This window comes from Sciurus vulgaris, assembly GCF_902686455.1.
Source record: "Sciurus vulgaris genome assembly, chromosome: 9".
Lineage (NCBI taxonomy): Eukaryota > Metazoa > Chordata > Mammalia > Rodentia > Sciuridae > Sciurus > Sciurus vulgaris.
In genome coordinates, this window is record NC_136469.1 from 24,790,140 (window position 1) to 24,817,775 (window position 27,636).

Sequence of the window (27,636 nt, forward strand, 5' to 3'; positions counted from 1 at the left end):
AGGCACCAGATCAAAACTTCTATAACTCCTTTATTTCACTCAGATTGTGGCCACAGAAAATAACTGGCATAAGAAACCCTGGCTAAATCTAACCAACTGTCAATTCACTTCCTACCCCATGAAGCTAAATGTGGTCAAGAGAACATATACAAGCGTGATGGCTGACTTCTGGGGCTCTCGGCTGGGGCCTCATGCTGCCTAGCCATCTACCGCTCTCAAGCAAATTTGCTCTCTCCATCTAGATGGCAACTGCAGACTTTCTCTTCTCTTTTCAAGCTTTAGTACCACCTACTCCATCAGCACACTTGGCTGCTACCCTGCTTCCTACTCCACTAGAAGAGTCATCAGAAGAAACTCCCAAGTGCCTCTATATCTGCACACTCTGCCTTCACTCCTATTATTATGAATAAAACCCTACTAAAACTCACACAGCTGGGCACCATTCTCTCATTTAATCTAATTTACTGCAGTTTCTCTCCCTCTCTCTCTCTCTTTCGTCAGTAGTTCTCTCTTTACTGTACCATCCATATAATGATAGAAACGCGCTACCATTTCTGCACACAGAAAATCTAGAGCCCACATTGCCCTTTAACCACAGTCCCCTATTCCCTCTTCCTTTTTATCACAAATGATCTCAAAGCAGCATCTTATTCTTCACTCCCCATTTTTTCCTGAGCTCACTTTAAACAAGCTTTTGCCCCAGTGCTTCACCAAAACCATTCTGGCCCAGGTTTCCAATAACCTCCAATTATCATTATGCAAAGGTTAATTTTCAGAATTTATCTTAACAAACACAATATATCAGCATAATTTTTACACAGCTGCTTACACCCTACTTCTTCACATAGCTTCCAAGACACCAGATACGCCTTCCTGTTTGGACTTCTATTTCACTAATTATGCTTACTCTGCTGATAATGCCTAGTTACCTTGACCCTGCTGGAGGGACCCAGGGCTCAGTACGTGAACGTCTTCTCTTTTTTTTTCTTTTTTAAAGAAGGGAGGGGTGGAACTGGGGGTTGAACCCAGGGGAGCTTTACCACTGAGACACTCACAGTGTCTCACTAAGTTGCTGAGGGTCTCACTAAGTTGCTGAGGCTGCCCTCAAACTTGCAATCCTCTTGCCTCGACCTCCCAAGTTGTTAGAATTGTAGGCAAGTGCCACTATGCCTGGCTTCTTCTCCTTTCTATCTATGCTCTCTTCCCAAGTATTCTCCACCCAGTTTTAGCTTTAAATACCATTTATTCACTGATGATTCCTTAATTTCTATCTCCAGTTTAGACCACTCCCTGCACTACCAATTCTAATCCATAACTTTTACTTGGCATTTATTCCTGGATATATAATAGGCATCTTAACACATCAAAAAAAATAAATAAATAAACTCTTAATCAGTATGGCTGACATTACAAGTGCTCACCAAGATCCAGTTCTCCTCTCCAGGGTATAAGAATGGCAAACCCTGGTAAGGATATGTGACTTCTCGAGCCAATCTAATGTAACTACAAGTTCCATGTATCACTACCAGCCGGGGCAGTGAAAAGTCCATTCGTAAGTCTCTAATATCTCTTTCTCTCTCTCTCCCTCCCAACCCCTCTCTTGTGGCAACTCAAAAACGCTCCCTGTTCCATCTAAATTATGTACCACGTTGTTAATGTCTCCAACCAGCCTCCCTTAGGGATGGCAAAAGACCTTCCCACTGACCTACAAGTGGTATGTGCCATGAGAAAGGAATAAATGCATACGTCTAGCCACTGAGATTTTAGCATTCTTAGGGACCTTGGTATAGCCTATCCTGTCTAAGCTAATAGTCTCCCAAATCTGCTATCACATAGTACTCCTGTCTGTATCAGCAACCCCATCCTCTCAGTTGTTCAGACAAAAACCTTGGAGTCATTCTTGATCTCTTTCTCTCACACCCCACATCCAATTTATCAGCATGTCTTATGACTTCAGAATATATCCAGAATCCAATTAGCTTTCACTGTCTTCACTACCACCTTGCACTTCAAAAGACAAGGGTAAGAAGATGAAAAGGCAAACCACAGAATGGAAGAAAATATTTACAATGCATGTGTGTGATAAGGACTATATCAATGATAAACCACCCAATTTAAGAAAACGAGCCAAAAACTTAATTGGCACTTTTCCAAAGAAGACATATGGATAGAGAGCAAATAAACACATTAAAAGATGCTGAACATTATTAGTCACTGGGAAATGCAAACTACATTAAAACTACACTGAGATAACACTATATACATCTTAGAATGGCAAAAATCAAAAAGAATGACAATATGAAGTATTAACTAGGATGTGGAACACTGGGTCTCCCATTCACTAATGATTGGAATATAAAGGGGCACAAACACTATGGAAATTAGTTTGTTAATTTCTTAAAATGTTAAACATACATCTGTGTAAAAAGAAGGGTACTTATATATTATGGATAGAAACTGTCTACTTCAGAAGCTGTTCTTAGGAGATAAAAACTACATATAGATAATTCTTCCTTAGTCAAAAGCTGATCTAGCCATTTTACTCCTAAGTATTCCCATGAAAAATGAAAGTATGTGTCACTTAAAGTTTTGTACATGAATATTCATAATAAAAAATCAGCAACTGCCAAACGTCCATCTGCAGGTGAATGGATGAACAATTTGTGGTACATACATACGAAATACTATTACTCCGCAATAAAAAGGTCTGAACTGATAAACACAACATAGATCATCTCAAAATAATTATGCTGAATAAATGGAGCAAGAAAAGAGAGTATACACTATATGATTCCATTATACAAAACTCAAGAAACTGTAAACTAATCTACAATGATAGTAAACAGATAAGGGGTTGCCTAAGGCTGAGGGGTACTGAGAAAGGCAGGAGGAAGGAATGTCAAGGGGACACAGGAAACTTTTGAGGGTGCTATGGTTTGAATATGTTCCCCAGGCCAGGTGTGGTACCCACACCTGCAGTCCAGCTACTTGAGAAGATAAGGCAGGAGGATCCACTAAGCCTAAGAGCTCAGGGCCAGCCTGGGTAATATAGTGAGACCTCATCTCAAAAAACAAAAACAAAAGATGAACATGTCCCTCCAAAATCATGTTTTAGAAACTTAATCTCTAATGCAACAGTGTTGGGAGGTGGGCCTAATGGGAGGTATTCTAAGTCATGAAGACTCTACCCTCAAGAATGGATTAAGGCCAATTATAAAAGGACTTGAGGCTGTGAATCAATCTCTTACACCCCCCCCCCCCCCATATTCTTTCTTGCCCTTCCACTTCTATCATGGGATGATGCAGTACGAAGGCCCTCACTAGATGAAGGCCGCTTGGCCTTGGACCTCCCCAAATCCAGAACCGTAAGAAATAAATCTCTAATCTTCATAAATTATCCAGTATCAGGTATTCTGTTACAGCAGCCCAAAATGAAGTTAAGACAGCAGGTACCTGTCATGTTAACTGTGGTGATGATGGTTTTTCGGGAGCATATGTCAAAACATGAAAAGACTATAATTTGTGCAGTTTACAGCAGATAAATGATATTTCAACAAACCTGTAATCAGAATATAGCATGTACTATATTTTTGGAAAGAATAAAGTAAACAAAAATTAAAATTAGTGCTAAGAAGCAGAATCCAAGAACGAACTTAAGAAGGAACCCATTCGTTCTTGAGATTCCAGCCAGAGCAATTAGACAAACCAAAGAAATTAAAGGGATACGAACTGGAAAAGAAGAACTCAAACTATCCCTGTTCGCTGATGACATGATTATATATTTAGAGGAACCTGGAAATTCCACCAGAAAACTCTTAGAACTCATTAGTGAATTCAGTAAAGTAGCAGGTTACAAGATCAATGCCCATAAATCCAATGCATTTTTATACATAAGTGATGAATCTTCAGAAAGAGAAATTAGGAAAACCACCCCATTCACAATAGCATCAAAAAAAAAAAAAAATACTTGGGAATCAATCTCACAAAAGAGGTGAAAGACCTCTACAATGAGAACTACAGAACACTAAAGAAAGAAATTAAAGAAAACCTTAGAAGATGGAAAGATCTCCCATGTTCTTGGATAGGAAGAATTAATATTGTCAAAATGGCCATACTACCAAAAGTACTATACAGATTCAATGCAATTCCAATTAAAATCCCAATGATGTACCTTACAGAAATAGAGCAAACAATTATGAAATTCATCTGGAAGAATAAGAAACCCAGAATAGCTAAAGCAATCCTCAGTAGAAAGAGCGAAGCAGGGGGTATCACAATAACAGATCTTCAACTCTATTACAAAGCAATAGTAACAAAAATGGCATGGTATTGGTACCAAAATACAATACAGGTAGATCAATGGTACAGAATAGAGGACATGGACACAAACCCAAATAAATACAATTTTCTCATACTAGACAAAGGTGCCAAAAATATGCAATGGAGAGAAGATAGCCTCTTCAACAAATGGTGCTGGGAAAACTGGAAAACCATATGCAACAGAATGAAATTAAATCCCTATCTCTCACCCTGCACAAAAATCAACTCAAAATGGATCAAGGACCTCAGAATCAGACCAGAGACCCTGCATCTTACAGAAGAAAAAGTAGGTCCAAACCTTCAACTTGTTGGTTTAGGATCAGACTTCCTTAACAGGACTCCCATAGCACAAGAAATAAAAGCAAGAATCAATAACTGGGATAGATTCAAACTAAAAAGCTTTCTCTCAGCAAAGGAAACTATCAGTAATGTGAAGAGAGAGCCTACAGAGTGGGAGAATATCTTTGCCACTCATACTTCAGATAGAGCATTAATTTCCAGAATCTATAAAGAACTCAAAAAAACTCCACACCAAGAATACAAATAATCCAATCAACAAATGGGCTAAGGAAATGAACAGACACTTCACAGAAGAAGATGTACAAGCAATCAACAGATATATGAAAAAATGTTCAACATCTCTAGTAATAAGAAAAATGCAAATCAAAACTACCCTAAGATTTCATCTCACCCCAATTAGAATGGCGATTATCAAGAACACAAGCAACAATAGGTGTTGGTGAGGATGTGGGGAAAAAGGTACACTCATACATTGCTGGTGGGGTTGCAAATTAGTGCAGCCACTCTGGAAAGCAGTATGGAGATTCCTCAGAAAGCTTGGAATGGAACCACCATTTGACCCAGCTATCCCACTCCTTGGCCTATACCCAAACGACTTAAAATCAGCATACTACAGAGATATAGCCACATCAATGTTCATAGCTGCTCAATTCACCATAGCCAGATTGTGGAACCAACCTAGATGCCCTTCAGTTGATGAATGGATAAAGAAACTGTGGCATATATATACAATGGAATATTACTCCGCCATGAAGAATGATAAAATTATGGCATTTGCAGGCAAATGGATGAAATTGGAGGATATCATGCTAAGTGAGATAAGCCAATCTCAAAAAACTAAAGGACGAAAGATCTTGCTGATAAGCGGATGAGGACATATAAGGGGGGGTAGGAGGGGTTAGCGTTAGGGTTAGGGTTAGGTTTAGGGTTAGGGATAAGGAGGGTGGTAAGAATGGAAGAAGGAAGGACTGTATAGAGGGAAAAGAGGGGTGGGGGGGTGGGGGGAAGGGGAAAAAAATAACAGAATGAATCAAGCAACATTGCCCTATGTAAATTTATGATTTTTAATAAAAAAAAAAAAAAAAAAAAAAAAGAAGGAACCCATTATATCTTCCCTGAGAGCATTCTTTTTGGTTTTTGTTGTTGTTGTTTTGTACTGGGGACTGAATACAGAGGTACTTTATCACTGAACTACATCCCTAATTCTTTTTATTTTCTATTTTAATACAGGGTCTGGCTAAGTAACTCAGGGCCTTGCTAAGTTGCTGAGGCTGGCCTTGAACTTGCAATCTTCCTACCACAGCTTCCGGAGCCGCTGGGATTACAAACATGCTCCACTGTGTTCAGCCCTTGGAGCATTCTTTTCTAAATGAGAGAATATAGGTGGAAGAGGAGGAATAACCCATCACAAAGAAATATCCCTCAATATAAAGTTATAGGGGTTTTCAACAAGGAAGAATCACCAATCACTTCTGAAATGAACAATTGCTACCCCAATAAACAAACATGAATCTTCTGCCACGGTCCCCCAGCAGTTGGATAATTTCTTTAAACTCATCTTAGAAACCCAACTTGATTTCTCCTTTTTATGTTGTCTTCACTTGCCATTAAACAAATTGAGCCTTTTCCCACCAATTTATTATAAATTTTATAGGAACTAAGAAATGGCCATAGTGGGTGTCCTCAGTTTGTGAGTCTTGTGTGGAAAGTTCCTTCTCTGTCCTTGGTCTCCTAATTTCCCACTGAAGTAGAAAAATTGCCATCTCTGTTTCAACCATCTTACTAGTCTATCTCAAATCCTGGATTCCACTCAACATCACCAATTTCAGCATCATCTTAATCTGAATACACCACTTCTTTCTTAAGCTGCTATGGTTATGAGTTTTCTGTAACATGACTGCTTTATGTTCAAAACACAGTTTTGAACAAAATAGAAGCACAGCACGCACTTATGTTTAAATCAGGTTAGCCCCCAGGACTCACCTCATTTCCACCAACTGCCTTGGTTAAAATCACTGCAGAAGACACAGGGGGAGGCATGCAACCTACTGTCTGCAAACTGAAAAATAAAAGAAAATCCAATTGTAAATAGTTTTTTCCCCCAATTATAATAGCTTTCACTGTATTCATTCTAAAATAGCAGAGCTGAGCAAATAAAAATAGGAGAGTGTTTATTGATGCATATTCCCTGGTGAGTTTAGACAATTTTATATGAAGCAACATTACTTAGAAGATGCAGTAAACGCACAGCCTCTGAGCTCTCATTACATTCTACAGGGTAGGGTGATTTCAGTTTCGTAGTTATTTAAGCTGTGATTGTGCAATTCAAAACACAGCCAAGTTACAGTGAGTACAGTCATTGAAACATAAATAAGCTCAGGTTATTTTCAGGTAAAGTAAAAATGTTCCTTATACTTTTTGTAGAAAGCCTTTTAGTAAAAATAAAGCTCTAAAGTACATCTGAAGTTGAAAAATATTTAATAAAACACAACTTACATTTTCAATTTCTTTCTATGAAACAGCAATTCTCAAATTTTCATCTTATAAAAGACATTTTCATGTTGTAGTGTCATTATAGAAATAGGAATGACATAATCATATGTGTTAATTTAGACTGCAGTGAATTCTCATGTCTATTCTAAATGTGGTTTTTCTTAAATTATGTTTATATTCTAAGATCCTGAAAACAAGTCTAATCTCTTAAAGATACAAAATAAATTGCACAACAAGCAAATGAAACCATGAGTAGTAAATCTAAGTACCAAAAATAAAAAATTTACTCAGAATTCATATAGAATATACCTTTCTGGGAAAAAGGTATAGGAGGAGCGAGGAGCTACCCTGAATAAGGGGAAATTCATACTGGACACAGTAGATATGAGCATTTGACATAAACAGGTTTTGAATGAATCTGCTTATAGATGACTTTTATTGATTCTTGCAAGAATATATTATCTAAACTTTATGCTGTAAATTTATGAATTTATGCTAGCTCTAAAATAAGAGAAAACAACAACAACAAAAAGTTTTAGTTCATTTTGATTAAAACATAAGAAAGCTCAACTTATGGGATTTCCAACTCATTAGATTCAATATATTTTGTTTTGTTTTCTCCCACTGTTTTTATATTTAAAAGTGAGGTCTTGCTAGGTTACCCAGGCTGATCTTGAACTTCTGGACTCAAGCAACCCTCCCGCCTCAGTCTCCTGAGTAGCTAGGGTTACACGTACATGCTATCACACCCAGCTTGGTCTTCTCTTAGGTCTGTTTCCTAAGTGAGGCTAAAGTAGTCCATTCTATTATGAACTCCCAGTCTCTGCACATTCCTTAGGTTCCACCAGCATCATTACTAATGCTGAGCCTTTACCATTTGTATTAGATCCTATTCTAGACACTTTACACACTCTCTCTCACCTACTCATCTCAAGTATAATCCTCACTTTAATGAAAACTAAAGAGAGAAACTCCATAACTTGCCCAAAGTCCCAAAGCCTCCTCTCTAGAGTTAAGAACTTTTATTATGGCATCCAGGGTCAAAGGTTACTTATCTAGGACTCCTTCCGCCTTCTATCTCCCCTGCCAGCAATACTAGGTGGGTCCTGTTGCTTATTTTCAATCTTTCTAGCTTTGTCAATCTTTTCTCTCTTCGGGTCCGTCCCCTTTAACATACAAAGAAGCAGAATTCTCCCTATCTTAAAAAAGAAAAATCCCTGAATTGTATATTGGACTATATATTGAATATATGAATAGAATGACTACATAAGAGTATCAAAAAAGGATGCATATTATTCCTGTCTTGAAGAAGATTAAATACACAAATGTAGATAACTAACAATAAAATTAGTAATGTTGCCCCCTCAAGATACAATCCTACAGTTCTTACTGCAACTCACTGCTGATCTTTGAAGAATACTCTACCTCCATGAGCCCACAACACATTTTCTCTTAATGTCTCTGGAATTGGATTTCTTCCCCTTCTACTAGTCTAGAAGTAGTGATCTGAAAGTATCCTGTGATCTCCAAATCTCCAAACCAAACATCCTTTCTCCATTTCCTCTACTTACATTCTAGCTTCTTAAGGCACTCGTATCTTCTTATCTTCTTTTCACCAGCTTACGTCATCATTCCCATTTACCTCCTTTTAAACTATTCCTTTTATTTATTTTTTTTTTGCTAGCTTTCTGCCTGTCTTTTCAATCTTATTTTTAGTCCATAGAAATATTTTTAAATTTACATTGCTAACCCTAACTACTACCACCAAATTTATAGCCAGATTGCTCCCTCAAACTAAATGTGTCTAACGTTGAATTTACATATTTCCTCTCTTTTGGTTTTATGGAGGCATAAATTGATAAATAAAAACTGAATATATTTACAAGTACAATGTTTTGACATATGTCTACATTGTGAAATGAGTTCCATGATCAAGCTAATTAACTTATCTATCACCTCACCAAGTTATCTTTGTGTGTGTTATGCACTGAGAACACTTAAGATCTCTCCTAAAAAATTGGCATTACATAATACATTACTATTAACTATAGTCCCTGGCTGTACAATAGATCTCCAGAACAAATTTATATATTTTCTTAAAAAAAATCAATATTTTCCTTTGAATTTACCACAGGAACCAGTTTTCACCTAATGATCCAATTTGAAATTCTGGAGTTATAGGTGACTCCACTTTCTCCTTGTAAATGAACCAGTCACCACATCCTAATTTCCATTCTTCTCCATGACTGTTGTCACCATTCCTGTTAAGATGCTTTTTACTGGATTCTAGAAACTTTCAAATGTGCGGAATGGTCTCTACCTCCACACTGTCCCTTTACCATTCACAGTGAGGACAGTGTGTTCAGAATACCTTTTCTCAACAGGAGCCTGAGGTAGGAGTCTGCAACTCCCTCAAGTTAAAATATGAAGTGTGTACTCTCCAACGGGGCAGGGAAAAGCAGGAAGAAGTGAGCGGGGAGAGAGCTTTCTCTGAGTTCGACCAAGGATGTGCTTTTTTTAAGCCTAATTCCCGAGGTGAGAACTATATGCTTGCTTTATTTGGCATACTAGATGGTAAGGCACTTTTCTAATAATAAACATGGTACAGTGCTATCAGACCAATCTTCCTGAATGACCACCTTTTAGCACTATGTACTTTCATTTTAGCACTTTTAAGAGCTCCCCCTCATCTGTAGCTTCAAACACAAACTCCTCAGCCCAGTAGTGCAGACCTTTGCTGACCTGGCCCAAAAGAAATATTTTTATCTTTGACTTTTACTAATGTCCCATTTTTTAACCTTCTACTTTAAAGCATATACAACCCTTGCTGAACCATTTATCCTTTAGCTGATTTTACCATTCATTTGACAAAACATAGGTGACCCCATCTTTATTATAATAAATAACCATGTACATTATCCTCCATATCCAACTAGATTGGAAGTTCCCTGAAGACAAGGAAACTGAGTTAATATCTTCCTATTCTTTGAGAGGTCTACCCATGGCAGATACTCAGTAACAACTGGTTCTGTGTATGTGTGTGTGTGGTATGGAATTATGATACTGGGGATTGAATCCAAGGGTGCTCAACTACTAGTCCACATCCCACACCACCCCCCTTTTTTTTTGGTATTTTATTTAGAGACAGGGTCTCAGTGAGTTGCTTAGGGCCTTGCTTAGTTGTTGAGGTGGCTTTGAACTCGTGATCCTCCAATCTCAGCCTCCCAAGCCACTGGGATTACAGGCCTGCACCACCACACCCCACGACTACAATTGGTTCTTTTTTGGGGGGACGGTGGGGGAGTACCGGGGATTGAACTAGGGGCATTCAACCACTGAGCCACATCCCCAGCCCTGTTTTGTATTTCATTTAGAGACAGGGTCTCACTGAGTTGCTTAGTGCCTCACTTTTGCTGAGGCTGGCTTTGAACACACAATCCTCCTGCCTCAGTCTCCCCAGCTGCTGAGATGACAGGCATGCACCACTATGCCCAGCAACAACTGGTTCTTGATGCACATACCATGTTGCTCTAAAATGATGCCATTTTATTCATGTGGGATCATATGCTTTGGGATGAAATTTAATGCTCATTCTCTCAGTACTCAATCTGGCCAAAATGGCACTCTTCATTTTCCCTCTGCTCCTAACCCGTTTCTCCCGTTAAGTGAATGGCGCTGCCAATTACTCAGTGGCTCATACCCAAAACCTAGAAGTCCTCACTCTACATCCTCTCCACTCCCGGGATCTGAGAGCTCTGCTAAAATCTACCCTGTGCGCACTCATCTCTCCACTGCACGACTGCTCACCTCTCTGGTCTCCAAGCTCATCTCCTTGCTTTCTCTCAGCCGCCTCTACTACCTACTCCCCACAAAGCAGCCAGAAGATTCAGTTGCAAATATAAATCAGACCACATTTCTCCCTCATTTCACTCCCTGCAATAGCTTCCGGTAGTATGTGCCATAAAATCAGAATGCTTTATTGAGTATTTATTTACAAGGCTCTGCATACCCAGCTCCTGCGACCTTCCCACCTCCACACCATATTATCCTTCCTCCACCTCACCAAGATCTGGATGTTGTGGTTGCTTTATGGCCCTACAACACACCAGGCTTATTACTGCCTTAGAGCCCTGCACATTCTGCTTCCCTTGTCTAGAACATTCTGTCCTAAGAATTGTGCAATTCAAATTAATCACCAGGCTGCCTGTCTAACGGCTTTCAACCATATCACAGTCACTCTTTTCTCACTTGTTATCTTTAACTTGTTCATCTATTTACTTGTTTAGGGACAGTCATATCCCCAGTCTCCCCAACATGCAAGATGAACGGGCATACTGCCAGTTTTGCTCACTGCTGTTTCTCATGATTACCTATAACTCCTGGCACATAGTAGGAGTAAAGAGGTGATCTGCATAAATAAGAGATCTCAATTACTATCACCCACATTATTATTAAATAAAAAGTAAAAGTATGATTATATTCTATAGACAGAGAAATTGAGGTTCAAAACTATTAAATAACTGCTCAAAGGCAAGTTAGGGATAAGATCAGAAACCAATTTTTGGGCTCTAAGTTCAGTGTTTTAGCTGTCATACTATGATGCTATAATGGGTTAGTTTTAAATCATTTTAATAATTTTTAATTTTTTAAGTTATTTTCATCAAATGTCTTTTTAATGAAAGATTCTAATAAAATCTACTGTTAATTCAACTATTGTATCAAACAAAACAGAACACAAAACAGAACAGAAAAAGTAAATATTTGTCCCACAAATACATACATATATCTTTTCTTTCTTGTACATTTTGAAAAAAGAAAATACTACACACCATCATTATCTATATACATTTGTTAAGATACAGAATGCAAAGTTAAAGCATTCAGTGGACAGCCTACAACAATACACATGTGCACATACATCTTATGAGCTCTAGTTCCTTCAATTTTTTTCCTCTTTAAAATTCACAAAACAGCATTTATCCTAGTACCTTTCAGGTTTTTTGTTTTTGTTTTTGTTTTTTTGGTACCAGGGATTGAACCCAGGGTACTTAACTACTGGGGAGTCACATCCCCAGTCCTTTTTATTTTTTATTTTGAGACAGGGTCTCAGTAGGTTGCTTACAGTCTCACCAAGTTGCTGAGGCTGGTCTTGAACTTGCAATCCTCCTGCCTCAGCCTCCTGAGCCACTGAGACTACAGGTGTGGACCACCGCACCAGGCTTATCCTCAGACCTTAAGATTAAGCATGGGAATGTATTTTAAGATGCTGTTAAGCAATTCTTTGAGGAAATATTATTGTTTTAAAGGACAATGATGTTAAGTGTTTTTTATTTCCTTATAAGAGAGCACATGACCCATTAAAAGTACACCCTTCAAAAGATTTAAACATACCCTTTTAAGAGCCATTCATTGATGGATGTGATTGATAAAAGCTGAAGGAAGAGCCATATTGTCGCTGGGAAGAATGCAAGTGTGAAGATCTGAATAAAAAGATGCAGTTTTATATGTACCAAAGCACTGGTCAGCTCCTGGAAAATGAAGGATACAAAATAAAGGTAAGAAAACTATTTCTGAAGAAGACTGTGACTAAAATAACATCACATGAATTTGTTTTTAATTCTGAATTGTTTCATACTTAAAATTTTTATCCATGGGCATATGTATAAGAGACAGACTGAGAGAAAAAAGGTACTCATGATGGTTACAAAATACTTTTATATAAAATTTCTTTCAAATGCACAATATGGTCTAACAATTCAGATGTGTAAAACTCTGGACCAGGTAGTATAAGCTAACAACACCACTAAAGACTTACACCATAAACAAATAAACATACTTATCTACATTAAAAAAATGAATCCAAAAAATCTCAGTGGGACTTATCACATTTTACTTAAGTATAATAATTAACCTCTATTCATTACATCAAATTTATAAGACCTATCACACTTTAATTAATTAATCTCTATTCATTATACCAAATTTATAAGGCCTCAATTTGTCAAGACGTTACTGAATCTACAAATAATAATTTCTTACACATTTTCCTTAATGATAGTCTACAATTTAAAATGACTCCCTGCAGAGTATAGTCACTGTGTTCTTTAACATTTATTAAATAATAACCATATGCCATGATCTGAGCGTGTGACTTTACATGTTATCTCATTTAATCCTCACAGCAACCCCATTACGTAGGGGTTAAAACGTAACCCCTACGTTTTACGTAAATAGGGATAAAATATTATCCCTATTTTGCTGATGAGGAAACTGAGGTTGAGTTACTACACAGTGAAAATCAGTATCAAGCCCATTTTTGGCACCCTATGCAAGAGGGAATAAAATGTACAATAAACATAACCAGCCACATGTTATGAGTCTCATAGCTAAAAATGAATAATTAGTTAATCTCCAGGGTTCAAATATATATAAACCTACAAACATTTGCATTTGAATTTGTTATGTGATTATTCAATTAAAATAAGACAAATTTAGAAAGTAATAGAAAAAGCCTAGACCTTGAAAACAAGTAACCATGAAAACATATTCAAAGATGTCAGACATTCACTGATTATGCCTAGTTCAAGTAAGATGTTCAAGAGATCCTCAACTCAGACATTAGCCAAAGTTTATCCATATAACAGACAGTAGGTCAGTGCAGACTCTTTCACTGAGCACCATGTTCTGGATCTGTCTCATCAGCTCCCGCTGTCTTCCCATGTGGAGACATATGGTAGCTCCTATTTGATTGTAAGTCATCTCTGAAGACTTGTAAGGAATTTCTACCAATCTGGGTATAAAAGCGGATCACTGGGAAACACCAGACCTACTAGCTGCCATATTACATCCTTGGATTAGGCCTGAAAGAAATTAGCCAGCCTTACAGAATCAGAATTCTTAAAGTTGTACCCCCAAACAAACAAATAAAAAAGCTTGAACACCAGAAATTCACAGAATTCGAAACAGTCTTGAAACCAAATCTCATTTTCATATGCTCAAAGGTACTTTATAAATATCAACTAAATATTCCTTTTTTGTTTAGAAAAAGAAACATAGCAAAATGATTAGCTAGAATGCAATAACTGAGGCTTTTGCATCTACTTCTGATGGGAAGAATTTGGGAATATATATAAAGAAAGTAATTCTATTCTAGAAAGTAATTTGGGAATATATATAAAGAATCATAATACAATTCACATTCTTAAATGCCAAAACATCATGTCTAGGCACTTGTTTCACAAATATAAAAAGCAGTTATGAATATCCATGCACAGAATTGATCATCATAGCACTATCTTTTAGACTAAAATCTAAAAACTTAAGTCCAAAAATGGGAGAAAAATTAAATAGTTCAAGTATAACTAGAGTGTTATGAGCTATTAAAACTGTTGATGAGGATGTGGGAGTATGAGATCTTATCCCTACTCCACCAACAGGAGTGTAAATTGGCACAGCCTATGGAGAACAATATGGCAACTCACTCCTTCATTCATGAAATACTTGCTAAGCACATGGTATCATTCTAGTTACTTAGACTATCACAACTTAAAATCTGTATATTATTTGAGCTAGAAATTCCACCTCCAGGAATTGATTCTTTACATATGTTCCCAATGTGGGAAATGGCATATATTTAGGCTAACCTTTACAACACATCTGTAATGGCAAAACCTTGTAAAAATACCAAAGTGTCCATCAATAGAAGAAAAGTAAAATGTAAAATATCTCACAGTGTATCCACACAATAGAACACTACTTGTCATATGAAAAGAAACAGTGTTCTTGATGTGTTGATATGAAACAATCTACAAGATACGTTTTTTAAATAAAATAAGGAAAGGTACCAAACAATATAAATAATACAACTTGTGTGGGGGTGGGATACAAATGTATATAGAATATCTCTGCATAGAATATATCTGGAAAGGTACATAGAAACTGTAAAAATTGGTTGTCCCCAGAGAAAAGAACCAGATATGTGGTGAAAAGGTAAAAGGAAGACTTCTCATCCTATATAGTCTTGTACCTTTTGATTATGAACTACATGAATAAATCATATCCTTCTTAAAGTGAACAAAATGTTATTTTATTTTAAAATACAATACATAAATGAAGAAAAATTAAATATGAAAATTATTTTACAGTGTTACATGGAAAAAATAAGGTAAAGTCATATGTGTATGTTTACTTATATGCCTCCAAGTATGTACACAGATATATACCACATATATACAATTTTATGCTTAAAAATGAAAACTTTATTTTAAAAATATCCTACATATAAGGCATGTTTAGGGCAAAAGGGACTAAAACACATGATATTAACAGCATTTTTTTTTTAATCCCTTCTCATCATTTTATACTAAGTAAATATCACTTTTTAAATCAGAAAAAAGTTATAAAATTATAGTTAGGAAATACTAACGAACCTAACAACAACAACAAAAAAAAAACTGGAAGCAACTGCATATGTAAAAGAATAATGGAACAGTAAAGAACTCAGCAAAATGAGTCACAATGGTCTACCATGTTGGGCCACCAGGGGCTTGTGAAGAACAGGAAAGTAATAGACAGGAAGTGTTTTTAAGAAAGATTTTTAAGACTCTCTCAAAAACCCAGTGCCAAATATTTTCTGTATCTTCTTCATACAATCATAAAGGTAAAAAAAGGAAACAATGGAAAAGAAAAAATAAGTAAACCCTATAAAACCCAAAATAGTATCATTCCATACATACCCATGTAGAATTTAGGACCATATATTCAAATAAATGTCATCATGAATAATTAAACAGGAGACTCTGCATGACATTTTGCTTATTCACATGTAATACAGGTCAAATTCCATTAAAATAAACTTAAGGAGATATTCCACATAACGTACTGATTATACCAGAGGCTCACTGACAGCATCAAGAACTGCTTAAAACCAGGGCTCTGACTGGGACGTAGAAATACTTTCATTACATACCAATTTTCCGTCTAGCCCTTATTTGACCTTTATTTGATTCCCTATCCAAGAGTCAGCCTCATAGCTCTGGGCTTGAAACAAGCAGCATGAGCATAAAGTTTAGAATTTGCTATATTTATTTTTCAGCTAAAGGGATTAAAAATTCATAATTGGTTTAGAAAAATAAAGAAAATTTATTCTGCCCTCCTCTGGACCCTTTTTCAGGCCCTGAGCCCCCTGCTCTTCTTTGTTTCTGTCCCCAGCACCAAGCACAGTTCCTCAGAGCCACACACATTTAAAAGGTATTTGTTTAAAGGAATTGGCCCTTCCCCAACCTTTTGTGATGTATTCTCTGAAACTGTAGGTTTGAAGTTAGCTAAATATGAAATAAATTTAAAATGTGACCTTACTTCAATAAAACAAAATTTCAGAAACCATTTCAACAGGTATTTCAAAAATTAGAAATCGGAGTCATAAAACTGAAGATGTAGCATTATATTAGTATGGTATCCTTTATAATTTTAATAAATTGGTAAAACAAACTTTAGAATATATATCACTAAATCAATATGTGAAAAACAGACATGCAATGTTCAATATAAATCAAACCTGAGTGGGACCAAAATAAGTGCTTCCAAATAACCTCAAATCAATAATTTACTGGGTGCCTCCTGTGTGCAAAAATACACTATTCTAGGACCTACAAGGATATACAAATCATTATCACTATTGAAATTAATTTAGGATTATTAACTAGAAAATAATAAGATGCTACCTCCTAATTTATAACTGTTTGGTTGCCCAGGAAAATAGAGAGAGTCTAATTTTAAACACTGATGCAATCCACCACATTAAATGGCTTTTGAAAATTACTTAATGTTGTGTTGGCTTGAAAAGGGTCTGTGATGGAGGAAATGCCTTTGATGGCTACTTAGATACCACGATAAAGCACAGATCAAGGCATTTCATCATTAGATCCAAATTGGCTGGATGACTCTGAAGGTTTCCTAGGTGCTCAGAGTAGCTGGTCCTCAGAGAGATGCTGATAGCTGTGACATTCTTCCTTCTTCAACTCTTGCATCCCGCAAAGTTGGCTGCTTTACAGAAGAGCATGATGTAAGAAGCTAAGGAGTGAGAGACATCAAGACTCTTGCCAGATTTCCCATGGCCTAAGTAACAGCTGTAGCCATTAAGCAGCCACCAGGGGACGTAGTTAGAGCAAGGTCCTGACAGAGGACTTGGGTAAAGCAGCTGCTTCACAAGAAGCATTAGCCAAGGCCAGCAGGAAGACCTCCAAGTCAGATCAGTCCAGAGCCACAGCAGTAGCAACTATCTCCCGGTATCACTGTGCCTCACATTTTTGAACCAATATTGAACTGGGGTGCTGATCCAAAAAAAAAAAAAAAAAAAAAGGTCTATTCCCTGTAATAACGGTTCTTTCATACCAACGGTATTTATAAAAACTGGAGTTTGACATATTTAGGAAGTCCTATCCCATGTCATTTATTTTCAGAACAGCAAGTTATTAGTGAGAATATTTAGAACTCTTGAGACACAATTTACCAGTTGTAAACACTACACACTAATCCTATACCAAAAAGAATACCCCAATAAACAGATTTCTACCAAATCGATAAGACACAGAATGTACAAACTTAGGAAATCATGTTTTTTCCATACTATTAGATTGATCTAAGGAAGAGATAACTAAATTTAATCTACATTCAAACAGACTTAAAATTAAAGAAAAATAAAGAAAATAAGGGTAAGACATCACACCAAAATTTTAACTTTTCAAGACATTTCAAAAAAGAATCATTTTTATAGTAAGATGTTCCCCAACTGTATAAGAATAAGCATGTTAGAATAACTTTATGTGATTTGTTCAAGAACAAATGGATATTTTCTCCTCTTTTTTTTTTCTCATATATCAAAAAAGAATCATAAATCTTACTCATTCCTCTCTCAGGTGTAAAAATGTCTCTTTTTCTTTACTTTCAAGAGAATCCCATGTTGGGTGAAGCCTGGACCAATAAATAACATTACCAATAAGCATAACAGATTGTGACTTGCTGTGGAAAATACCAATATTTATTTTAACTATTAATTTTTAATAGATATGCTATGGAAACTATGCTTTTTTAAAAAAAATAAAAATTAGTTAAAAATTATGATGAAGGAAGTACTTAAACAGCATGAGTCCTGGGAACAAAAGATGATCCCCAAAAGTTATGGAAACCAAACTAACCCCCAATAGCATGAATGTGCCCAAGCACAAGGAGGCACGGGGGTCACTTTCACCCAGTTTGAGGATGTAAAAATTCTTATAATTTTTATGTGTTTATGTATTAGCTTAGAATTTTTTTAAAGAAAAATATATTTATTAATTCTCGGTGTTACTGGATATCTTAATTTTTTCCAAATTAGAGATATGTTATCTGATTGAACTCTTACTTTCTGTTTTCTTGATTGCACTTCTTCACTAGGACATTGTTCATACCACTTTCTTCATTCAAAGGGTGTTCATGAGGCCCCTGTCCAATAAAACACCCTTAGCTGGAAGTCAGTGTTTTTCTCATCTCCTCTCCTATGAACATGGCGCCAACTAAAGCACACTGTGTCCAGGCACCTACAGAAAAGTGGTGGTTTCTGGAGCCCCTAGGCATGTGGCCCCTGGTTCCTCCACCTTTACTGATAATTCTTTGCCACACTTATCAAGGAAAACTGAAAATAAGTGTGCAGGAGGGAATCCAATTTGTGTATGCCCAACTCCCAAGTAGTAAAAAGGAACTAGAGGTCCCTTCAGGCTGTCCACTAAAGATTCCGAAAAAGAGAATCCGATTCCTGAAGCAGCAGGAAGCAGTGGTTCAGGAAACGACAAAGAGAAAGGCCTGTCCTTTGCAACCTGACCACACAGATGACAAAAAAGGATAAAACTTTCTTACTCATCTCTGAATAATTTGTCTCCTGTTTGGTATTCCAGAATGTAAATTTGTGTGAATGTTTTTGTTCAATTAGCTTTGTTGAATAAGCATTTAATTTTTAAAATGAGGCTAAAATTTGGTTATTTAAAAGCAAGTAGTTGTGAAATTAGAAAATTAAATTATTGTTATTTAGCTTAATATTCAATATAATGCAATATGTTGTTTCTTTTTTTTCTTTGCAGTACAGAGGATGAACCCAGGGGTGCTTTACCGCTGAGCTAGCTACATCCCCAGCCCTTTTTACTTATATACTTATTTTTTAATTCTGAGGCAGAATCTTACTAAGTTGACAAAACATACTCATCTGACTCCATCCGCAGAGTCCATGCTGTTTAACTATGAAGCTCCTATAATATGTAGAATCAAAACACAGTCCTCTGCCATAGTCCAAGTTATCTTCTGTCACAGTGAAACCTTCAGACTATACCTGTAAATGGCTTTACAAAAGTAACCTGCAATTTCAAAACCTAAGTACAAATTAAATTTTCTACCCTTTTTTCACATGCCCCATAGGTGACAGTACCTCTGTTTTCAATGACAGTCCACTGTTAAAGAATATTGTTGCAACAGCAATGTAGGATACAGTTATTTCTGGCTTCAATGGTCCTAAAACGAGAAATGAGCTACTGTCAGAAAAGAATTTTCAGTAGAAAACTTGGCATGAAAGAACATTCTATTGGAGAAGAGTGAATGCTACTTCAAATATTAGCACCTCTCCTAGTTATCTTAGTGTCCCAGCAGTTATTCATTTGTTGTGATGCAGCCTAGCCCCAGAGATTTTCCAGAAGGTAAGGATCAGGGCTGTCTGGTCCAGCACATTATCCTCAGACTAGAAAATAAGAAAGCTCACAGGAAAGTAAAAAAGCATCAGCCTTCAATACAGGTCCTAAGTGTACCACGGCATTACTACTGCTGCAACAATCAAAAGACCCCGAACTCAAGGAGAATCAGTGAAAGATGTTCACTACCTTCTCTAATTTAGCAAATGTCATTTTATTTCTTTTGGTTGGTAGGAATAAAAGCATGTATCCATACATGCCTTCAGTTCTGCCCCAGAGTGTTCATTTTACCAAAATGTACCAAGTACTTCCCATGTGAGCAATACTGCACCCAGAACACTTGACCATATGCTGCTAGGATTATGATCCTTATTGTGTCAGGCCGTGGAGACACGGACGTGAACCAGAGAGGCCTGGCCTGGCCCTCCAGGAAATCTTCTCTGGAGCTGCACAGACATCACTAGACATCACTAGAATTAAAATAATGCTATGAGAACAACAGGAGGAGTCATTTGTTAAATGTCATTTGTTGACATGTACACAATCAACTTAAAGACCTAATGTGCTAAGCAAAGAACAATTCTCTTTTAAAAGAAGCAATTCTGAGAAAATGCCATATTATACCTGTGTATAAGTTTTCCAGCAGTGGTAATTCTATCCCCACAGATATCTGCCAATGGTTAGAAACTGGTTGTCATATTTCAGGGGGGGCAGGGTAGGCTACTGGCATCTGATGGGAAGAGATCAGGAAACCTGCTACACGTTCTGGGAGGTGTAAAACAGCCCCTCCAACAAAATGTCACTTTCAAAATGTCATTAATACCCCTGTTGAGAAACCCTGATATATGCCATACATAGCAAGATCTTAAAATTCAAGAACATCTCATATTTGACATTCTGTAAAGCCCTCTGTACTGGATTGAGTAGTATCTCCCCAAAAGTCATGTCCACCCAGGGTTTGTGAATGTGACCTTATTAAGAAATAGAATCTTTGCAAATATAATCAAATTTACATGAGGTCTTCTTAGATTGGGATTGTTACAAATCCAATGACTGATACTCTTCCCCCACCCCCACCCCGCCACACACACACACACAAATCAATGACTGACATTCTAATAATAGGGAAAACTGGATCCAGGCACACATGGGTAATATGGCCAAGCAGAGACAGAGGCAGAGTCTGAAGCTATTAACACCCACAAGGCAGGGAAGCCAAGGACAGCTGCAACCTGGGTAAGCAAGAAGCAGCAAGAAGGCTACTTCCCCAGAGTCTGGAGAATGCCTTGATTTTGGACTTCTGGCTCCCTGAATTGTGAGAGAGCACATGTCTGATGTTTTAAGCCACCTGGTATGTGGGAATTTGTTGCTTACGTAGTTTGCTGCCTAGTTTGTTTTCCTTAAAGCAAAACAAGACAGTATCGTGGCTCCTCCATACTCTAAAATCTTCCACCATATCCACAGATACTGCTCAATAAATGGACAGAAGACCAAGCTCAGAAAAAAAAAATCATCATTCACTCATTCAAAAAATATTTATTGAGCAACAACTGTGTCTTAGGCATTGGTAGAACAACAATGAATAAAAGAAACAAAGATCTACTTAAGTATTGCAATACATTATTTTATATACCTGGCATTAATATAAACCATTTTGCTGAGATCTGAGAAGAGGGAGTCAAAGGATGAATACAAGTAAAAAAAAAAAAAAAAAAGCATGATGTTTGGGGACAATAAAGGCTTTTCATCAACTTTTCTAAGGAAGTACTTTTTTTAACAATTGTAAATCTGTCTCAGCAACTCAGACATACTATTTCTTCAACAGCTGAAGAGGATGATTTAAAAGCAAATTTTAAAGCCGAGGAATCTGGCTTATTTTGGAAGAAGATGGCTCCTAGGAATTTTAAATACCTTGCTTTTTGAAACTCATGTCATCTTTATTTTCCTCCTCTGCCCTGCTTTTTTTGAGATCTTATTCTTGTTAATTGTGGTTCTGTTCACAGTGGTGCCTCCAGAATTTCTATACAGGAGGGGTTGGATTTAGCAATGTGGCTGCAGGGGAGAGCTAGGAGACCAAGACCATCTGCACAGCCAGCAGGAGGTGTTTACTTGAATTGCTTGTCTCTTTGGAGTAGTAGCTCAGGCATCCACTTTCATTGACCAATAATTTTACTTCTTGGTGTTGTTTTGACAGAGTTGAGGATCAAACCCAGGGTCTCATTCATGTGAGGCAAGCACTCCACCACTAAGTTATACCTCTAGCCCACATAATTTCAATTTTTAAAAAGCTAATTCTTCTCATGCTCTACATACATGCATATAAATTCACAAAACTATTGCCTAATTGGCATAATTCAGTGAAATAATTCTGCACTTTCAATATTTTAAATCCTAAAGACTAGGTATATTGTCTTTTTATAATAGATGCACATCTAAATAACTCTGATCCACAAAAGAACATGGTGAAGCTATTCCAGGGCTACTTATAATATACCTGTAAGAGAGAAAGAGGAATTAATTTTGACTTTAGATAAGTCCCTTCTGAGACATACTCAACCAAGAGACTACCAGATAATCCAAGCTGGGAATGCAAAACTAGAAGTCACCTAGAACAGAAAGAAAAATTTGGCAAATATTTGAGGAGGACAGAGTTGAAACTAACACACAAAAATGTTATCTGGCCCTTCCTTGAGTTAATAATTATATGTTAATAATTATGTGTTCCAAGTCACCAAAAATAACTAGATTTAGATCTTAAATGGCTACACTGGAAATATGTTTTTACTTTTCTTTTAAACAAAATTCAAAAAATGTTCATCAACAAAAATGGAATGGGGTAGCACAATCAAAAGAAAATTTGTCCACTGAAAAATAAGGCAATTTCTAATAGGAAGAAAGAGAAAATGTTTTGGAATACTTAAGAAAGCAAGGAACTATTACCATTTCAAAAAAGTCACTCATTATCAAAGTAAATTACACTTTCAAATATACTCTAAAATATTCTAAGATATTTGTGGCAATAAATTTAGGTTGTAGCATGTTTCTAGTTTTTTGGCTTTTGTTTTTGTTTTAGTACTACAGATTGCACCCAGGGGCACTTAACCACTGAGCCATATTCCCAGCCCCTTTCTTTATTTTTTATTTTGAGACAGTCTCGCTAAATTGCTTAGGGCCTCCTTAAATTGCCGAGGCTGGCTTAGAATTCATGATCCTCCTGCGTCAGCCTCCCAAACCACTGGGATTAGGGGCATGTGCCACCATGCTCAGCTCTTGTTTTTTCTTTAATGAAAAAACGAAGCAGCCTCCTTTTAGGATTAATGCCTTATTAACAACAATGATTTAATACACACATAGAAAGGACAAACTTTCCTCTGTACTTCCAAAGAAGTAAACCTTTCTCTTCCCAAGAATGATTAGCACAGTGTTGAATAGCCATAAACTCTAAAGTGTGCAAGAATAGCTCAGGGCTTCCCTGGGTCCAATTAGAACAGATTCGATACCTCTGAATCTACATATTTATATCTTCTTTTCAACCTTCTATATATCTAAAAATGAAATCTAAGCCAGGCCCAGTGGTACATGCCTCTAACCCCAGCAACTAGGGAGCAGGAAGATCCCAAGTTCAAGGCCAGTCTGGGAAACTTAGTGAGACCCTCAGCAAGTTTGTGAGACCTTATTTTAAAATAAAAAATAAAAAGGGCTGGGGATGAAGCTTAGTAGCAAAACACCCTTGTGTTCAGTCCCCAATACCGCCCCCCCCAAAAAAAGAGAAAGAACTAGAAGTAAAAAGAGCAGAGAACTAAGAATTTTGTTATATAAGCTAGGATCTACTATACTTATTCACACTGGAAAGTTATTTCACTTGTCTAATTATAGGATTACTAAATCTATAAATTTCCTATCACAATAACTCACCAGATGTCAGTAAAGACTTTTTTTAAGGGAGATTCGAACATACATATGTGCAATACTTTAAAAGTCTTAGACTTAAAAATAGTGCAGGGACTAGGGATGTAGCTCAGTGACAGAGCACTAGTTTGGCATGTGCGAAGTCCTGGTTTAATCTCCAGTACTTTAACAAAAAAGTAAAGAAAGCAAGTCACACGCTGGCTTAAAATACTTCGTATGTTCCTTCCAGCTCTTAATATTCTACTTCTAGTCTCTTATAATTAAGCAAAGAAATGAATCACCCTACATTAACACCATAAAGAGGAGTGGAAATGGGAAACAATATTTCTAGGATTCAATAATGTACCAAAACTTCAATAAGCAGAGGCCAAGGGAAGAAACATGATTATGGAATCTAGCTCATATTTGACACTGCAGGGAAGCTGGAGGGAATTGATTCACCATTCAACAACCTTCCTGCTGGCACAGCATTCAAGGAACATAAGGTAAAATATTTTGCAAACCTAGCCCCCACAGATTTAAACTTAAAGATCATACGTCACCAGTGATTTCATTTCAAAACTGAGCAAACAGATCTAACGCCACAAGTTCTAACTAGTGAAGTGTATGTTGCAGATCGCTACAAACATGCTCTAAATCTTACTGTCAGTTCCAGGGACAGGAGGGTCTTCCTTTGACAGAACCTGAAATACCATCCTTCAGAAGAGTTTCCCAAAAGCTTACCAAGAGGCTGTGTCAAAGAAGAAACCCTTATCTTCAGAGGGAGAAACCACAAGCTTATTCTCACAGTTATGTACTTTCATTTTTTGCACTAAGTCTGGACAGAAAAAAAAAAAAAATTTAATAACTGGAAAAGATTTCTTCTCCAAAATCATTGTTTAATTCATTCCACTTAAAGTGATTCCAGAGCTGAGGATGTAGCTCACCTGCCCAGCATGTACAAGGGCCTGAGTTCAATCACCAGCACTGTAAAAAAATAAAAAGCACAAAACAATTTCAAAAGCAACTTCTAAATGGAGCAATCAGGAGTCACAGGGAGAAGGAATCACTAATTCCAAAGAGGTCATTTCATTCACTTCCACCATGTTCTAACAAAAAGGTACAAACAATTTCAAATAGCCTCATGAACACTACAAAAAGATTGTGTGTTCTCTTCTGTCCTTGTTTGCCTTTGTTGTATGATTTAGATATTAAACCTACAAATAAACTTGGAGATTGACAAGGTCAAAAATAAATGAACTAGGGGCTGGGGTTGTGGCTCAGTGGTAAAGGGCTTGCCTGGCATGTGTGAGGCCCTGGGTTCCAAAGTCAGCACCACATGTAAATAAATAAAATAAAAAGATCCATTGACAACTAAAAATAAATAAATAAATAAATAAATAAATGATTTTTTAAAAAAATAAATGAACTGAAGAAATTCAATTAATGTTGATGGAAAGTAGGACAAGGTTGTCTAAAGGTGGAAGGAGAAGGTTCTAAAAGGCTAATGATATTTCCAGGGTTCCCACCAGTGTCCACAGGCCACATTACAAAGCTTCCACTATACAGACTTAAGTAGGTTTTTAGCCCATCTGCGTTTCCTTGCCAAAATACACATTACATATAGTCTAACACAGTCTGCATCTGTTAGACTGCTAGTGTAGCTACTGAATCCCAGCAGCACACGGAAGTAGTGTCCTGTAATGAAAGAGTGCAACGTGTCAGTCGGCTTGGGAGTTTCTGGAGTGGCAGCAACTGCAGCAAATCATCACTCTCCAACACGTGGGCTACAAAAATCTGAGCTGGGGGCAGGGTGTCCCTTTTCCTCTCCCCCCGCCCCGCTTTTTTCCCCTAATGTGCGCTGGGGGAGGAGTCAGAAATAGACTAGAGAATGAGGTCCACTTCAAGATAGATAAGGAACTCTCGGCAGCCCGGAGTCCCTAGGGATAGGATGCTACTTTGAAGGCAGGAGGAGTTAAGTTTCACTCTCTGTAACCTCACTCTTAGACAGTGAGCAGAGTCATTGATTGCTCGAAGAAAAGGCAACCCGCACTCAAATGCCTTTGCCTCACTCCTAACGACAAGTCCCCTGTAGGGTTGGTAAACCGGACCCCGAGCAGAGCGCCCAGGGACACGCCGGGCGGGTCGCCGCTCCAGAGAGGCACTTGCGAATGCGGCTCGCCCCTCCTTCCCCGGCCAGTTCCGAAGTGGGACCCGCCGCGCGGCCGGCAGAGGTGGACTTACCCCCGTTCACGCCTACGGACGGCTTCAGCTTGGCTCCGGCGATCGCCAGCACTATCCCGATCATGAACCATTCTTTCCTCATTCTCTCTAGCAGCCTCATGTTTGTTAGGGTGGGTGGGTTTTGTTTATCTGTTTGGCTTTTTTTCTTTTCAAGCTGCGATCCCTTAATCCCCGGAGCGTCTCCACACTTTCCTCGATCCCTCCAGACATGCAGCAGAGCAAGTCAAATTGCCACTTGTAAACTAAAGACCAGAGGGTTGCTCCGGTGGCTAGGAGGAGGGCTGGGAGTAGTAGTATCCAGTGACAGGAAAGTCTCACTGAGCGCCGCCATCACTACCACGCGCCTCCTAATAGGCGCGCACACGCGCCCATAGCCGTTCCGGCCGCAGGCTCCCAAGCACAGAGGAGCTGCAGCTGAGACTTGGCCCAGACTGACAATAGCAAGCGATGGGGAAGGGAGGCTGGCCACCGGCTGGAATTAACAGACCCGCGGCCGCCCAGACCCGCCAAAGCTCGGGAATGACAAGCACCTGGAATTGTCTTTAGGCGCCACAGCCACCCAGCCTCATCGAGGGTCTTGCTGCCATTAACTTTGAGGCACAGATGCCTGCGTCCCTAGGGCGGGCACACACAAAGAACCTCGCCTCTTCCCTGCCGTGAGCCAGTGGAAGGTTCGGCGTGCAAGGTTTGGACTGGGATTTCTGGTCGGAGCGGCGCTGGCTGGGCGCAGGCTTCTTTGTGCGCGCTTCTTCGAGACATTACGGCGCCTCCCCGACGCCGGCGTTGACGTCGCGCGGGGGTGGGGCGGCCGCTCTAGCTCTCTGGGTTCCGGACTGGAAGTGCGGGACCCAGACGTGCTCGGCTGTCTGCGCGGGAAAGCGGCTCCTGGGTGCGGACTGCGTGGGTGGCTTCAAAATCGCGCTGCTGGCAGACGCCCAGGTTCGCAGGACCCCTTCCTTCCAGCAGCCGCCGCTGCCGGAGCAAGGCAGGCGGGACCTCGCCGGTCGGCCGCCTGACCCTGAGGGTGGGCGCCTGACCCGCCTCCGCTCCCAGCCGCGGCCAGCACCTGTCTCCGGGTCTGGGCAGTGCTGAGGGCGCCGAAGGGCGGGCGTCGCTTAACCCCTGGAACCGACCATCTAAGCAGCAGCACGGCTCTGCGGAGGGCATCAGGGACTCCAGAGCAAAAGTAGTGAGGAACTGAGGGGTGTGGCCCTGAGGTCCGCCCCTCAGTTCCTTCAAGTGTTTTCTAAGTGACCGGTGACATTGATGGCCTCATGAAGGGACTCCTCACCCGCACACACTGCAGGAGCATCAACTCCTCTCCATTATGCATCCAAATAAAGACATAAAATACTGTGACATTTTGGATTCGCCTGGCATCTGGCACTTGAATGATTGACTATGGAACTTAAGATTGTTTGGTGATGCCAGACTTTCAATTCCGAATTCATGCAAAGCTTGAAAAAGACTCATCATGTAATTTTCTCTGTTTAATTTAGCTTTATCTTGATGACATGACTTGCTCCCCCAAAACTAAGCTGCCTTAAGCAGTTGTGCTATCACACAGCACAACTGTGTGCTGTAGGTTACAGCACCCCTTGTCATGTAAATTATACATCAGACAGCGTGATGAAAAGTTAGTCTCAAGATAAAAAGAACAGGGAGACACAGATGATATTAA

General features: G+C 38.5%; 1 protein-coding gene across 4 annotated transcripts in view; it reads right to left on the reverse strand.

Moving 5' to 3' along the window:
- The window catches only part of SLC10A7 (solute carrier family 10 member 7), a 248,175-nt gene extending 221,016 nt beyond the window's left edge, over nucleotides 1-27,159 (reverse strand). For 2 of the 4 annotated variants that reach the window (XM_079154172.1, XM_079154171.1), the window contains exons 1-4: nucleotides 25,956-27,159; nucleotides 19,568-19,650; nucleotides 12,505-12,641; nucleotides 6,604-6,679 (exon numbers count right to left, since the gene is read on the reverse strand). In XM_079154172.1, the coding sequence (XP_079010298.1) occupies nucleotides 6,604-6,679; nucleotides 12,505-12,641; nucleotides 19,568-19,650; nucleotides 25,956-26,055 (396 nt within the window). In that variant the 5' untranslated portion in view covers nucleotides 26,056-27,159. Of the gene's footprint in view, nucleotides 1-5,718; nucleotides 6,487-6,518; nucleotides 6,680-12,504; nucleotides 12,642-19,567; nucleotides 19,651-25,955 lie in introns of those variants that run through there. The other 2 variants (XR_013766248.1, XM_079154170.1) reach the window with 2 other exon arrangements.
- Between the last annotated feature and the right edge of the window lie 477 nt (nucleotides 27,160-27,636).